The following is a 14,940-nucleotide window of genomic DNA, read 5'->3' as shown; positions in this document are numbered from 1 at the left end:
TGGATGGAGAGAGAGAGAGAGAGAGAGAGATGATCTAATACACCATTAAGTCATCTAGTAAAGAAATAATCCAACCACCATATAGATAAATACAGTAGTTGATTAAATAAATAAACGGTCACAGACAGACAGACAGACAATTAACCCAATCAACAAAGGCAAAAACAAGACCAACCAACCGAAGAAGGGAACAAAAGAGACGCAGCGATGACTCCGAGGGTCGCTTCGCAGGCAGTCAGCGCCCTCCTTAGAGCCGGCCGAGTCCCTCTGCCCTTCGCCCGGCCGAGCCCCCCTCCGGCCCCACCCCAGGACCCGTCCGGCGCGCCCAACGACCCCCGGCGGGAGTCCTTCTGGCGCTGCTGATCCCTTTTGCCTTCGCTGCGGATCGCGGCCGGCTGGGACTCTGCCGCCTCCCGAAAGCCGGTTTAGAGAGGCGGGCGGGGGGTCTTCCCCGGGGGAGGGTCTCGGGGTGGGGTGGGGGGGCTGGCGGAGAAGGGAGTGGACGGGAAGCCGGGACTGGCCGGCAGGGACACGGTTAACTGCGTGACTCCACCCCGGCCCTTCGCCCGGGGCTTCCCTCCAACCTGGGTTGCCGAGCCATGGCAGGAGTTCAGCCCAGGCACAAGGCAGCCCGGCCGGGTCCCGGAGGAGGCGAAGCGGCCGCCTGCCCTGGGCGGGGGGCGCCTGTGCCCGGCTGGCAAAGGCGCCCGGGGTCTCCCGCCGCAGGTGAGCCGCACCAGCTGACCACCCCGCTCCGGATGAAGCTCTGCAGCTAAGGGGGGGTCTTCTCCCCCCACCCACATCGGGCTTCTGGGGGTCCCCGAGACTGACAGCTCCCCCTCCTCTTCGCCCTGGGTGCCCGCTGGGTGCCCACTCCAGCTGCTGGGGATGCTGTGAACGCGGATTTTCTGGGTGGTGTTTTTTCCCCCCTTGGAAACTCCCTCCTTTGCCTCACCCCCCACCCCTTGCACTGGGAGGGGGCAGGAAGGACTGTGGGGGGGCCCGCCACCCCTCCCCGGAGGATTTGAGGCTTCCCTTGCCCCGTTGGATGCCAGGCCAGATGCGGCTCGTGCTTTGCCTGCTGCTGCTCCTCGCCAGCTCCAGGGAAATGCTCGCCCGGACCAGGAAAAAGAAGCCAGGTAAGGAAGTCCCCGTCCCCGTCCCCGCCACGCGTGGGCTTGAGAGTGGGGTGGGTGGAGGTGTGCAGAAGCGAGAAAGTGTTGGGCAAAAAAAATGCGTGTGCGGTGGGAGAAGATGGCACAGCGACGTATTGATCTAACACCGGAGGGGTTTTTTGGGGGTTGGGTATTTAACCAAAGAAATATGTAAAGAGAATGTATATGTCTGATATGCACATAGTATATTAGAGAAATATAGTAAATATAATGTTTATCTCTAATATACATATAGTGTATTAGAGAAATATAGTAAAAATAATGTTTATCTCTAATATACATATAGTGTAAGAGAAATATAGTAAAAATAATGTATATCTCTAATATACATATAGTGTATTAGAGAAATACAGTAAAAATAATGTTTATCTCTAATATACATATAGTGTATTAGAGAAATATAGTAAAAATAATGTTTATCTCTAATATACATAGAGTATATTAGAGAAATATAGTAAAAATAATGTATATCTCTAATATACATATAGTGTATTAGAGAAATAGAGTAAAATAATGTATATCTCTAATATACATATAGTGTAAGAGAAATATAGTAAAGATAATGTTTATCTCTATTATACATATAGTGTATTAGAGAAATAGAGTAAAAATAATGTATATCTCTAATATACATATAGTGTAAGAGAAATATAGTAAAAATAATGTTTATCTCTAATATACATATAGTGTATTAGAAAAATATAGTAAAAATAATGTATATCTCTAATATACATATAGTGTATTAGAGAAATATAGTAAAAATAATGTTTATCTCTAATATACATATAGTGAAAGAGAAATATAGTAAAAATAATGTATATCTCTAATATACATATAGTGTAAGAGAAATATAGTAAAAATAATGTTTATCTCTAATATACATATAGTGTATTAGAGAAATATAGTAAAAATAATGTATATCTCTAATATACATAGAGTATATTAGAGGAAATATAGTAAAGATAATGTTTATCTCTATTATACAAATTCAAATTCAAATTTAATGAATTTATATGCCGCCCAATCCCGAAGGACTCCGGGGGGCTTACAGAAATGAATCTCTAAAAGAATAAAAATTTAAAAAATACAGAGAAAAAGCAGGTTAAAAAACAACAACACATCATGCACTCAATCTATACATAGAGTATATTAGAGAAATATAAGATAATAAATAAAGATAATTATTAGAGATAATGTTTATCTCTAATATACATATAGTAGAGAAATATAGTAAAGATAATGTTTATCTCTATTATACATAGAGTATATTAGAGAATTATAGTAAAGAGAATGTATATGTCTGATATCCATATATTAGAGAAATATAGTAAAAAGAATGTTTATCTCTAATATACATTTAGTAGAGAAATATAGAAAAGAGAATGTTTATCTCTATTACACATAGAGTATATTAGAGAATTATAGTAAAGAGAATGTATGTCTGATATGCATATAGTATATTAGAGAAATATAGTAAAAATAATGTATATCTGTAATAACTGCAGCTAGAATTGTACTTGCACAAAATTGGAAAATGGGGGGAAAAAATCCCTTCAGAGGGAGAGACAATTTAAGAAAAATATTAGATTGTGCAGAAATGAATAGATTAACATTGGCAACTAAGGGGAAGGAAGATTCGGAGTATGATAATATACGGCAGAGATTTTATCCCTGGGTAGGAGATAAATGGAGGCAAGAGATGCGAAATTAAAGAAGTTGGGGAGGAAAGCAGGTTTATAGGGGAGAAGCTGAATTGAAATGAAACGGAAAGGTAAAAGATATTTAAAATGATAGTCAATATTAGGTGATGACACAAAAATTGTACCCAGATGACACCCTGTTTGATGAAAGATGCAAGATTTGTTAAATTAAAAAAAAATCTTTAAAAAAAAGAGAGTGGGGTGGATGTGGGGGGGGGCTTTCGCTTTGCCAGCTAAGAGGTTGTGGAGCAGGATTTGAATCTGAGTCCTCCCTGGAAAAAAAGGGGAAGGCTGAAGGAAGGACCTCAGTTGCTTTGCATTGCCAGCTGAGGAGTTTCTTAGCAGGATTTGCATCGGCGTCCCGGGAGAAGGAAGGGGGAGGCTGGAGAGAAAGCAAGGACTCTTATTGATTCACCTGGCCAGCTAAGAGTTTTCAGAGCAGGATTTGAATCAGGGTCCCGGGGAAGAAAAGGGGGGGAGGCTGAAGCGAGGAGGAGGATATGTTGGCCTCGCCGGCTAAGAGGCAGGAAGCAGGATTCGCATAGGGGGTCCTAGGGAAGGGGAGGTGGGAAGCAAGGAGGACCTGCGTGGGGTGGGTTCACTTTTCCAGCTTAAGAGACCTCCCCCCCACCCCAGAGCCGGATTTGAATTGGGGTGCCAGGGAAAGAAGGGGTGAGGCTGAAACCAGCAGGAATTCTCTGGGTTCCCCCTTGCCGGTTAAGAGAGACCTTGGAGCAGGATTTGCATCTGGGCCCGAGGGATGGGGAAAGGGCTGAACCAAGTAGGGCACGACTCTTGGCATTTTTCGAACACAGAGGGTTCTTCCAAATGCTCCACGGATTATTATTATTATTATTATCATTATTTGTGTTTTTGATTGGAATCCCCGGTTGCCCACAATTCCCCCCACCCCCGTGGGCATCCTAAACTTAGTTTAATCTTGGTTAGCTTTGGTTGTGGGTTAGTGTATGGTTAGGTCTTAAGGGGCCGTGGAAGGTTTTGTGTGTTGTGTAAGCTCAGCTGCTGTTCGGATGGGGAGTTTCTCCCTTTTGGCAACTTAAAATAAAAATCCTAAAAGTTTTTTTTTTTAATGTAAAAAAATGAAAATAAACCCTGTAAGGTGAGTTGGGCTGAAACAGAGCGATTGGCTCAAAGTCACCCAATCTGCTGTCGTGCCTACGGAAGGACTAGAACTCACCGTCTCCCGGCGGTTGGTCTAAAGTCACCCAATCTGCTTTCATGGCTAAGGCAGGACTAGAACTCACCGTCTCCCGGCGATTGGTCTAAAGTCACCCAATCTGCTTTCATGGCTAAGGCGGGACTAGAACTCACCATCTCCTGGTGATTGGTTAAACAAAGTCACCCAATCTGCTTTCATGGCTAAGGCGGGACTAGAACTCACCGTCTCCTGGTAATTGGCCTAAAGACACCCAATCTGCTTTCATGGCTAAGGCAGGACTAGAACTCACCGTCTCCTGGCGATTTGTCTAAAGTCACCCAATCTGCTTTCATGGCTAAGGCAGGACTAGAACTCACCATCTTCCGGTAATTGGTCTAAAGTCACCCAATCTGCTTTCATGGCTAAGGTGGGATTAGAACTCACCGTCTCCCGGCGATTGGTCTAAAGTCACCCAATCTGCTTTCATGGCTAAGGCAGGACTAGAACTCACCATCTCCTGGCGATTGGCCTAAAGTCACCCAATTTGCTTTCAAGGCTAAGGCAAAACTAGAACTCACCGTCTCCTCTTTCTATCCTGATGCCTTTCTCACTAGATCAAACTCAACAATTTAAGATAAGGGCACTTCAACTCCCAGAATTCCCCAGCCAGCTATCCCATCCTATGCAGGCTGGGGAATTCTGGGAGTTGAACTCCACATATCTTAACGTTGCCAATTTGTAAAAAAAAAAAGCATTTTAGCATGCATTGCTTTGGGTGATTTTTCAGGGTTCATCAGAGCCAAGGTGGCTCAGTGGTTAAATGCAGCACTGCAAGCTACTGCTAGATCAGCAGTTCAGCGGTTCAAATCCCACCGGCTCAGGGTTGACTCAGCCTTCCATCCTTCCGAGGTGGGTAAAATGAGGACCCAGATTGTTGGGGGCAATATGCTGACTCTCTGTAAACCGCTTAGAGAGGGCTGAAAGCCCTATGAAGCGGTATATAAGTCTACTGCTATTGCTATTGCTATCAAAACCTGTTGGAAAAGTATAATTGGTGGCTGGCTGTAGATTAGTTTATAAAATACCATAGTTAGAATATTGCATCCAATTCTTTTCACGATAATACCAAGAAAAATTTTTAGACTCTAGAAAGAGTGCAGAGATGGGCAACAGAGGTGATTAGGGGAGTGGAGACTAAAACATATGAAGAACGGTTGCAGGAATTGGGCATGGCTAGTTTAATGAAAAGAAGGACCAGGGGAGACATGATAGCAGCCTTCCAATATCTCAGGGGTTGCCACAAAGAAGAGGGAGTCAAACTATTCTCCAAAGCACCTGAAGGCAAGATAAGGAACAATGGGTGGAAACTAATCAAGGAGAGAAGCAACTTGGAACTAAGGAGACATTTCCTAACAGTGAGAACAATAATCAGTGGAACGGCTTGCCACCAAAAATTGTGGGTGCTCCATCACGAGAAGTTTTTAAGAAGAGTCTAGACAGCCATTTGTCTGACATGGTGTAGGGTCTCCTGCTTGAGCAGGGGGCTGGACTAGAAGACCTCCAAGGTCCCTTCCCACTCTTTTTTACATAAAGTCTTTTTATTTTTCCCTTTCAAATTCATTCACAGATATACATTCTTATAATTGCTATTTAACATTTGTCTATTCATCATAGTCTCTATACTCATTTTTACACACACACTCATATAACACAGTTATATAATACAGTTTGGGCCACTTTCTTGCCACCCTATCTTCTCAACCTCCCTTCTTCCTTCCTCCTCTCCTTCCTCCTTCCTTCTTTCCCCTCTTCTCCTCTTTCTTACCCTCTCTCCTACTCTTAATTCCGCACCCTTACTTTCTCTGCTTTACCCTTTCTTCTTTCCCCTTTCTGGTGTGGTTCCCTTCCCACACTTTTATTCTGTAATTGTGTAAAGGTCTCCTGCTTGAACAGTGGGGCTGGACTAGAAGACCTCCGAGGTCCCTTCCAACTCTTGTTATTCTGTAAAAGTTCAAAAGAAACGAACTAGGGGAGACGTAGAAGCCCTCCAATATTTGAAGGGCTGCCATAAAGAAGAGGGGGGGTCAAGCTATTCTCCAAAGCACCTGAAGAATTTGAAATAATTGAGAAGAGAAGAGGAGAAGGGAGGAGAGGAGAAGAGAGGAATGGGATAGAATAAAATGGAAGGGAAGGGACTCTGAAATAATTAAAAAAAGAACAGAAGAGAAGAGGAAATATGGAATAGGAAAGAGAAGGGAAGAGAGGAGACGATAGCAATAGCAATAGCAGTTAGACTTATACTCCGCTTCATAGGGCTTTCAGCCCTCTCTAAGCGGTTTACAGAGTCAGCATATCGCCCCCAACAACAATCCGGGTCCTCATTTCACCCACCTCGGAAGGATGGAAGGCTGAGTCAACCCTGAGCCGGTGAGATTAGAACCGCTGAACTGCAGATAGCAGTCAGCTGAAGTGGCCTGCAGTGCTGCACTCTAACCCCTGCGCCACCTCGGCTCTAGGGAAGGGAATTTGAAATAATTAAAGGAGAAGAGAAGAGGAAATAATGGAATAGGAAAGAGAAGAGAGGAGAGGAAAGGAATGGAATGGAATAAAAGGGAAGGGACTCTGAAATAATTAAAAAAGAAGAGAAGAGAAGAGGAAATATGGAATACGAAAGAGAGGAGAGGAGATGTGGAGTGGAGTGGAATGGAATGGAATAGAGTGAGGAGGGTAGAATAGAATAGAATAGAATAATAGGGTTGGAAGGGACCTTGGAGGTCTTCTAGTCCAACCCGCTGTTCAGGCAGGAAACTCTAAACCATTTCAGACAAACGGTTGTCCAAACTCTTCTTAAAAGAGATTCTGGGGTCAGTTTAATTGATAAAAAGCAGCAGCTTTCGTGCTCCAAACGGATGACTTGCAATCAAAAATCCGATTCATCCTTGGAAAATTAAGCGGGGAGAAGGGGAGAAACAGTGTGTTCTGCCCATCATCCTTCCCGCGAAAGATGTCCGTTAGCATCCTTTCCATGCTAATTTAATTATCCTTGGATAATGAAGGGATCGGTGTTTCCATCATTCCTCCATGCGTCATTGGCGCCGTCGTGAGATGGATGAGGTGGGAAAGGATATTGAAAAGGTCTCCCCAAAACGAAGAACCAGACAATGGTGGTTCTCGGAGGACATAATTTTAACAGAATCCACTTTGATGTTTCATTCACTGAGTGGAGTTTATTGGCAGTCAATTTAAGGGGGGGGACCCCCAATATTAGATTAGATTTGTTTTATTTATATGCCGCCCTTTTCCGGGAGGGTCTCAGGGCGGCGAACAACTCAAAGGGGGGGAAAGGGAACATAGAACACAATACAAGCAGTTAAAATAGCCAAGAATCACACAGCCACACAGGTCGAGAGGGGAGGTGAACTCGTCAACCCCAGGCCTGCCAGCACAGCCAGGTTTTGACAGCTTTTCGGAAGGCCTGGAGAGAGGTGAGGGTCCGAATCTCCGCGGGGAGTTCGTTCCAAAGGACCGGAGCTGCCACAGAGAAGGCCCTCCCCCGGGTAGTAGCCAGATGGCATTGGCTGGTGGACGGAACCCGGAGGAGGCTGACCCTGTGTGATCTAATGGGTCTTTGGGAGGTAATTGGCAGGAGGCGGTCTCTCAAGTACCCAGGTCCGATGCCATGTAGGGCTTTATAAGTTACGACTAGCACTTTGAAGCGTATCCGGAGACCGATCGGTAGCCAGTGCAGCTCGTGGAGGATAGGTGTAACGTGGGTGTACCGAGGTGCACCCACAATCGCTCGCGCGGCTGCATTCTGGACGAGCTGGAGTCTCCGAATACTCTTCAAGGGCTGCCCCATATAGAGCGCATTGCAGTTGTCCAGTCTTGAGGGCCTCATATTTATTTGCCCATTCCTCTCGTAGCTTATGGAACTCAGTGCCACAAGATGATCTGACTTATTCAGCAAGAATCCTGCATCCAGTTTTGGTCACCTCATTATAAAAAAGACGTTGAGACTCTGGAAAGAGTGCAGAGAAGAGCAACAAAGAGGATTAGGGGACTGGAGGCTAAAACAAATGAAGAACAGTTGCAGGAACTGGGTAGTTTAATGAAAAGAAGGACCAGGGGAGAGATGAGAGCAGTCTTCCAATATCTCAGGGGTTGCCACAAAGAAGAGGGAGCCAAACTATTCTCCAAGGAACCTGAGAGCAGAACAAGAAGCAATGGGTGGAAATTAATCAAGAAGAGAAGCAACTTAGAACCGAGGAGAAATTTCCTGACAGTTAGAACAATTAATCAGTGGAACAGAAGTTGCCTTCAGAAGTTGTGAATGCCCCAACACTGGAAGTCTTTAAGAAGAGACTGGACAGCCATTTGTCTATTGCACAAAATGTGCAAACAGTGAAAAATGACAAAGTGATTCAATTTGGTCTAGTGGTTAAGGCACCAGGGCTAGAAACCAGGAGATGGAGAGTTCTAGTCCCACCTTAGGCATGAAAGCCGGCTGGGTAACTTTGGGCCAATCTCCTGGAGATGGTGAGTTCTAGCTCTTCTTTAGGCATGAAAGCCACCTGGATGACTTTGGGCGAATCCCCAGGAGATGGTGAGTTCTAGTTCTGCCTTATGTCCATTGAATTGGGAAAAAAAACACTTTTGATGGATTAGTTTTAATTCCATATCTATAGGAGAGAATCATGTAACAATGCTATACCTGTTTCTTTAAATCATACTGTAAAATGTGATTGGTTGCTGTTTTTCCTCAATCGGCCATAAGAGGGAGCCAGAGTGACGGTTAGCTCTCTGTTTGTTAGATGCTGGGCTGATCTGATCTGAGTGTTTTGGAAGCTGGCTGTTAGAAAGTGCCATGAGCTATTGTAAGTTTTGCAACTGCTAGCAAACTTTGAGTACTGAACTGATTATATGATACTGGACTATGTTATTTGGATTATCCCTTAATTGAAAGACGTTGATGACTGACTGTCTTATCCGTGTATGACTTGGACTGTTTGATATACTCTGATACCTCTATTTCCACGAAAGTAAAAGCCTCTTTAAACGGCAGTGCCTCTGTATGCTGGTTGGTGTGTTCTTCCCTAACAAGTACTAGAAGGGAATGGGTGTGCTCTCTTTTTATATACAAGTGGCGAGCTTTGTCAGTGATGATGGGAGTATTCTAAGCTGTTGTATAAACAATTTCAAGTCTGCTTATACCAATGCAGCACTTTGAATGAGTTGCAACAATTATCAGATATCGTTGCTAGCAGAAGGAATAGTTTGGGACTTCTGGTGAGATTTCATGGTGAAAGAAGAGCCGAGGTGGCGCAGTGGTTAGGGTGCAGTACTGCAGGCCACTTCAGCTGACTGCTATCTGCAGTTCGGCGGTTCAAATCTCAACAGCTCAGGGTTGACTCAGCCTTCCCTCCTTCCGAGGTGGGTGAAATGAGGACCCAGACTGTGGGGGCGATATGCTGACTCTGTAAACTGCTTAGAGAGGGCTGAAAGCCCTATGAAGCAGTATATAAGTCTAACTGCCATTGCGATTGCTATTAAAACCCATTGAATCCACAGCTTCTTTCAATCCTTAGTAAAAGATGTTTTAAAAGGTTTGAGGTTTGTTAGGATTTGTATGCCGCCCACTCTCGAGAGACTCAGGGCGGCTTACAGATAAAGCAGGAAGGGGAAATCATATAAAAATTAATTGTTTTAAAAACAACTTTAAGGACTATATTTAAAGGAATAAATAGCGGAATGAGTGATTGGAGCTTTCATTTTGGAAAGTTACCAGTGATTGGAAATTAGGTAGCTTGGAAATTAGATTTTGGAATTAATTATTCTCCCCATGGGAAATGCTTTTGTTTAGAATTCTTAAAAAAACATGATCGGATTGGACTATGAACACTAGAGGGAGCCCGAAGGAACTCAAAATTAAGATTGAAGGAGGATAACACAATCACCTACATTTGACTTACAGATATAGAATGGAGCAAAATATGGTAAGGGTTCAGAGGTGGGTTCCTACCAGTTCGCACCAGTTTGGTAGAACCGGTTCGTCAAATCTACCGAACCGGTGAGAAGAGGTTCCACCAGAAAGCAGGCCACACGTACAGAAGAGGTCCCAAAATTTTTTGAAACCCGCCACTGACACACACACACACACACACGCACACGGAGACAGACAGACTGACACAGAGAGAGAGAGAGAGAGAAAGAAAGGAAGAAATAAATAAATAAAAAAAGAAAGAAAGAAAAAGAGAGAGAGAGATGAAAGAAAAAAGGAAAAAAGGAACAGAGACAAAAGGAAGGAAAGAGAGAGAGAGGGAGAGAGAAAACACATGGCCGGCAAGCCACTCCCACCAGGTCACATGGCCGGCAAGCCACTCCCACAAAGGAGGCCACACCCACAGAGTAGATCTCAAAATTTTTTGAAACCCACCACTGGTTACAACAGATCATTAAGTGACCGTTCCAAGTTACGACGGCACTGAAAAAAAGTGACTCATGACCATCCCCCCCCCCCACTGAACGGCCATTGCAGCATCCCCTTGGTGACATGTTCAAAATTGGGACGCTGGCATGTACTTATGACTGTTGCAGGGTCTCGGGGTTGTGGGATCCCCTTTTGCCACCTTCTGACAAGGGAAGTCAACGAGGAAGCCAGATTCATTTAACAATTGTCTTATCAACTTAACTCCCGTCACTGATTCACTTAACAAATGTGGCAAAAAAGGTCGTAAAATGGGGCAAAATTTAGTCTGGGCCAATCACCAGGAGATGGTGAGTTCTAGTCCCTCCTTAGGCATCAAAGCTGGCTGGGTGACTTTGGGCCAATCACCAGGAGATGGTGAGTTCTAGTCCTGCCTTAGGCATCAAAGCTGGCTGGGTGACTTTGGGCCAATCACCAGGAGATGGTGAGTTCTAGTCCCTCCTTAGGCATCAAAGCTGGCTGGGTGACTTTGGGCCAATCACCAGGAGATGGTGAGTTCTAGTCCCTCCTTAGGCATCAAAGCTGGCTGGGTGACTTTGGGCCAATCACCAGGAGATGGTGAGTTCTAGTCCCGCCTTAGGCATCAAAGCTGGGTGGGTGATTTTAGGCCAGAAAGCAGGAGACAGTGAGTTCTAGTTTCTCCTTAGGCATGAAAGCTGGTTGGGTGACTTTGGACCAATCACCAGGAGACAGTGAATTCTAGTCCCGTCTTAAGCATCAAAGCTGGCTGGGTGACTTTGGGTCAATCACCAGGAGATGGAGAGTTCTAGTTTCTCCTTAGGCATGAAAGCTGGTTGGGTAACTAGGTCAATTACCAGGAGACAGTGAGTTCTAGTCCTGCCTTAGGCATGAAAGCTGGGTGGGTGATTTTAGGCCAGACACCAGGAGAGGGTGAGTTCTAGTCCTGCTTTAGGCATTAAAGCTGGTTGGGTGCCTGGGCCCAGGCCCCAAAGGACTTTAAAGGTGATCACCAACACCTTGAATTGCACCTGGGAACAGACTGGCACCCAATGCAGCTGGTGGAGTGGCGCCCATTTCTAGACCACACCTAGAATCCTGCATCCAGATTTGGTCCCCACACTATAAAAAGAATGTGGAGACTCTAGAAAGAGTGCAGAGAAGAGCAACCAGGAGGATGAGGTGACTGGAGGCTCAAACAGATGAAGGACGGTTGCGGGAACTGGGCCTGGCTAGTCTAGGGAAGAGAAGGACCAGGGGAGACAGGAGAGCATCTTCCAATATTTGAAGGGCTGCCCCAGAGAGGAGGAAGGGGGTCAACCTATTCTCCAAGGCACCTGAAGGCCAGACAGGGAATAATGGATGGAAACTGATCAAGGAGAAATTCAACCTGGAAATTAGGAGGAACTTTCTGATGGTGAGAACAATCAACCCATGGAAGAGAAGTTGCCTTCGGAAGTTGTGGGAGCTTCATCCCTGGAGGCTTTCAAGAAGAGACTGGACTGCCATCTGTCAGAAATGGTGTAGGGTAGCCTGCTTGGGCAGGGGGTTGGACTAGATGACCTCTAAGGTCCCTCCCAACTCTGTTTATCCATCCATCCATCCATCCATCCATCCATCCATCCATCCATCCATGTCTGTCTGTCTGTCTGTCTGTCTGTCTGTCTGTCATCTATCTATCTATCTATCTATCTATCTATCTATCTATCTATCTATCTATCTATCTATCTGAAGAACAGTTATAAGAATTGGGCATTGCTAGTCTAGTGAAGAGCAGGACCAGAGGAGATATGATAGGAGTCTTCCAATATTTGAGGGGCTGCCATAGAGCGAAAGGACCCAAAGGCCAGACAAGGAATAATAATGGATGGAAACTGATCCAGGAGAGATTCAACCTGGAAATAAGGAGGAATTTCCTGACAGAACAATCAAAAGGGAACAGAGGTTGCCTTCGGAAGTTGTGGGAGCTTCATCCCTGGAGACTTTCAAGAAGAGGCTGGAATACCATCTCTTCCAACTCTGTTATTCTGTGAAGGTACAGTCTTCCGTGGCTAGGCTATAAGAAGGAGGCAAGCCGGCAATATTTTAGCACTGCTAAGGAGTTGTTTTGTTGTTTTATCTCCCGGCAAATTAAAAACAGAAGTTCACATGGAGCTGATTAGGGGCATCTATGCTGTGGCTGTCCTCATCGTTTGATGCGAACCATATTCACAGAAGTGAGACCCATTCAGAAAAAAAAGCCTCCTGCAACTTTAATTGAAAGCTTCCTCCGGGTTTCGCATCCTGCCATTAGATGCAGCGTTGGGGACTGGAAAACAAACTTGTGTTTCGTGCCGTAGCTTATTCTAAAACCATCGCTTAAAGCCGAGGTCTTCAAAGTTGGCAACTTTAAGACTTGTGGACTTCAACTCCCAGAATTCTCCAGCCAGCATAGCTGGCTGGAGAATTCTGGGAGTTGAAGTCCACAAGTCTTCAAGTTGCCAAGTTTGCGGACTCCTGGTTTAAAGCCATGTTTCTCCAACTTGGCAGCTTTAAGATGCGCGGACTTCAATTCCCAGAATCCTACAGGGGCAGGCCAATAACAAAACAGGTGCAGCAGTGTTACTGTTTATGCTTTGCGCACATCTGGGCGATGTTTGGACACAGGAAGGAAAGGGTGGATCGTGAGTCATGCCATCGTAATGTACGCTTCAACTTTTTTACTTTTGTTTATTTGATTTAATTTATTCTGCCTTTACTACTGTTATTGTGTGGGGCCCAAAGTCCTCCAGCTTCTTTCATGCCTAAGGCAGGACTAGAACTCACCGTCTCCTGGTGATTGGCCCAAAGTCACCGAACTGGCTTTTCATGCCTAAGGCAGGACTAGAACTCTCCGTCTCCTGGTGATTGGCCCAAAGTCACCCAGATGACTTTCATGCCTAAGGCAGGACTAGAACTCTCTGTCTCCTGGTGATTGGCCCAAAGTCACCCAGATGATTTTCATGCCTAAAGCAGGACTAGAACTCACCGTCTCCTGGTGATTGGCCCAAAGTCACCCAGCAGGCCTAAGGTGGGACTAGAACTCATCGTCTCCTGGTGATTGGCCCAAGGTGACCAGATGGCTTTCCTGTTTATGTCAGGACTAGAATTCTCTGTCTCCTGGTGATTGGCCCAAAGTCACCCAGCAGGCTTTCATGCCTAAGGCAGGACTAGAACTCACCATCTCTTGGTGATTGGCCCAGAGTAACCCAGATGACTTTCATGCCTAAGGCAGAACTAGAACTCTCTGTCTCCTGGTGATTGGCCCAAAGTCACCCAGCAGGCTTTCATGCCTAAGGCAGGACTAGAACTCACCGTCTCCTGGTGATTGGTCCAAAGTCACCCAGATGACTTTCATGCCTAAGGCAGGACTAGAACTCACTGTCTCCTGGTGATTGGCCCAAAGTCACCCAGCAGGCCTAAGGCGGGACTAGAACTCACCGTCTCCTGGTGATTGGCCCAAGGTGACCAGATGGCTTTCCTATTTATGTCAGGACTAGAACTCACCGTCTCCTGGTGATTGGCCCAAAGTCATCCAGATGACTTTCATGCCTAAGGCAGGACTAGAACTCACCCTCTCCTGGTGATTGGTCCAAAGTCACCCAGCAGGCTTTCATGCCTAAGGCAGGACTAGAACTCACTGTCTCCTGGTGATTGGCCCAGAGTAACCCAGATGGCTTTCATGCCTAAGGCAGGACTTGAACTCACCGTTTCCTGGTGATTGACCCAGGAAATTTATTTTATTTTACTTTTTATTCATTTATTTTATTTTATATATTTTATATATTTTATGTATTATTATTTTATATATTATTATTTTATATATTATTATTTTATATATTATTATTTTATATATTATTATTTTATACATTATTTTATACATTTTATATATTATTTTATTTAATGTTTTATAATTTATTTTGCTTTATTTTATTTTTTTAATCTCATCTTAGCTTATCATACCCCACTTCACTTCACTTTTTACCTCACTTCACTATTTTTCTCTTCCTCTTCGTACCACCTCACGATTTCCAGGTGGCTCCCATTCCTAGTACAATTTTTTTTAAAAAGAACTAACATCAGATAAAGTCAGCCTGATAGCCAAGCATTTGACCCTGTAAATTTCTGAATTATCTCCTGCTTAGTCAATATATATAGCCATCTTTATTTCTACCGAGTACCAAATTATATACACCAAATATATAAGATGCATCTGTCTAAAAGCTTCTCTCCATTCTATTTTGTGCAACAAGAACAGCCAGCAGTGATTCCCTTGGAATCTGATCAGTGATGTATTCAGCCAGTTCGGACTGGTTCGGGCGAACTGGTGACTGCAGATCTACGGGTGCCGCCCATCCACTCCGGTTTGATTCCGTCCTATTCAGCCACGTTTTCTAAGCCGTGTGCATGCCACCCGCGTGAGCGAAGCATATGCGCAGAAGGCAC

At 44.8% G+C, this 14,940-nt stretch overlaps 1 protein-coding gene across 1 annotated transcript in view; it reads left to right on the top strand.

The window, feature by feature from the left end:
- Positions 1-656: 656 nt before the first annotated feature.
- RSPO4 (R-spondin 4) overlaps positions 657-14,940 on the top strand; it is a gene marked incomplete at its 3' end in the record, with an annotated part of 40,265 nt that continues 25,981 nt past the window's right edge. Inside the window, 1 exon segment of the mRNA XM_087720888.1 lies at positions 657-1,139. Within this exon segment, the coding sequence (XP_087577014.1) occupies positions 1,049-1,139 (91 nt within the window).

Source organism: Thamnophis sirtalis, unplaced genomic scaffold (genome assembly GCF_051295495.1).
Source record: "Thamnophis sirtalis isolate CommonGarterSnake01/CBP01778 unplaced genomic scaffold, rThaSir2_p1.2 scaffold_7, whole genome shotgun sequence".
Classification (NCBI taxonomy): Eukaryota; Metazoa; Chordata; class Lepidosauria; order Squamata; family Natricidae; genus Thamnophis; species Thamnophis sirtalis.
Note: the sequence above shows the minus strand (reverse complement) of the source record. Positions and strands in the feature narration are given on the sequence as shown.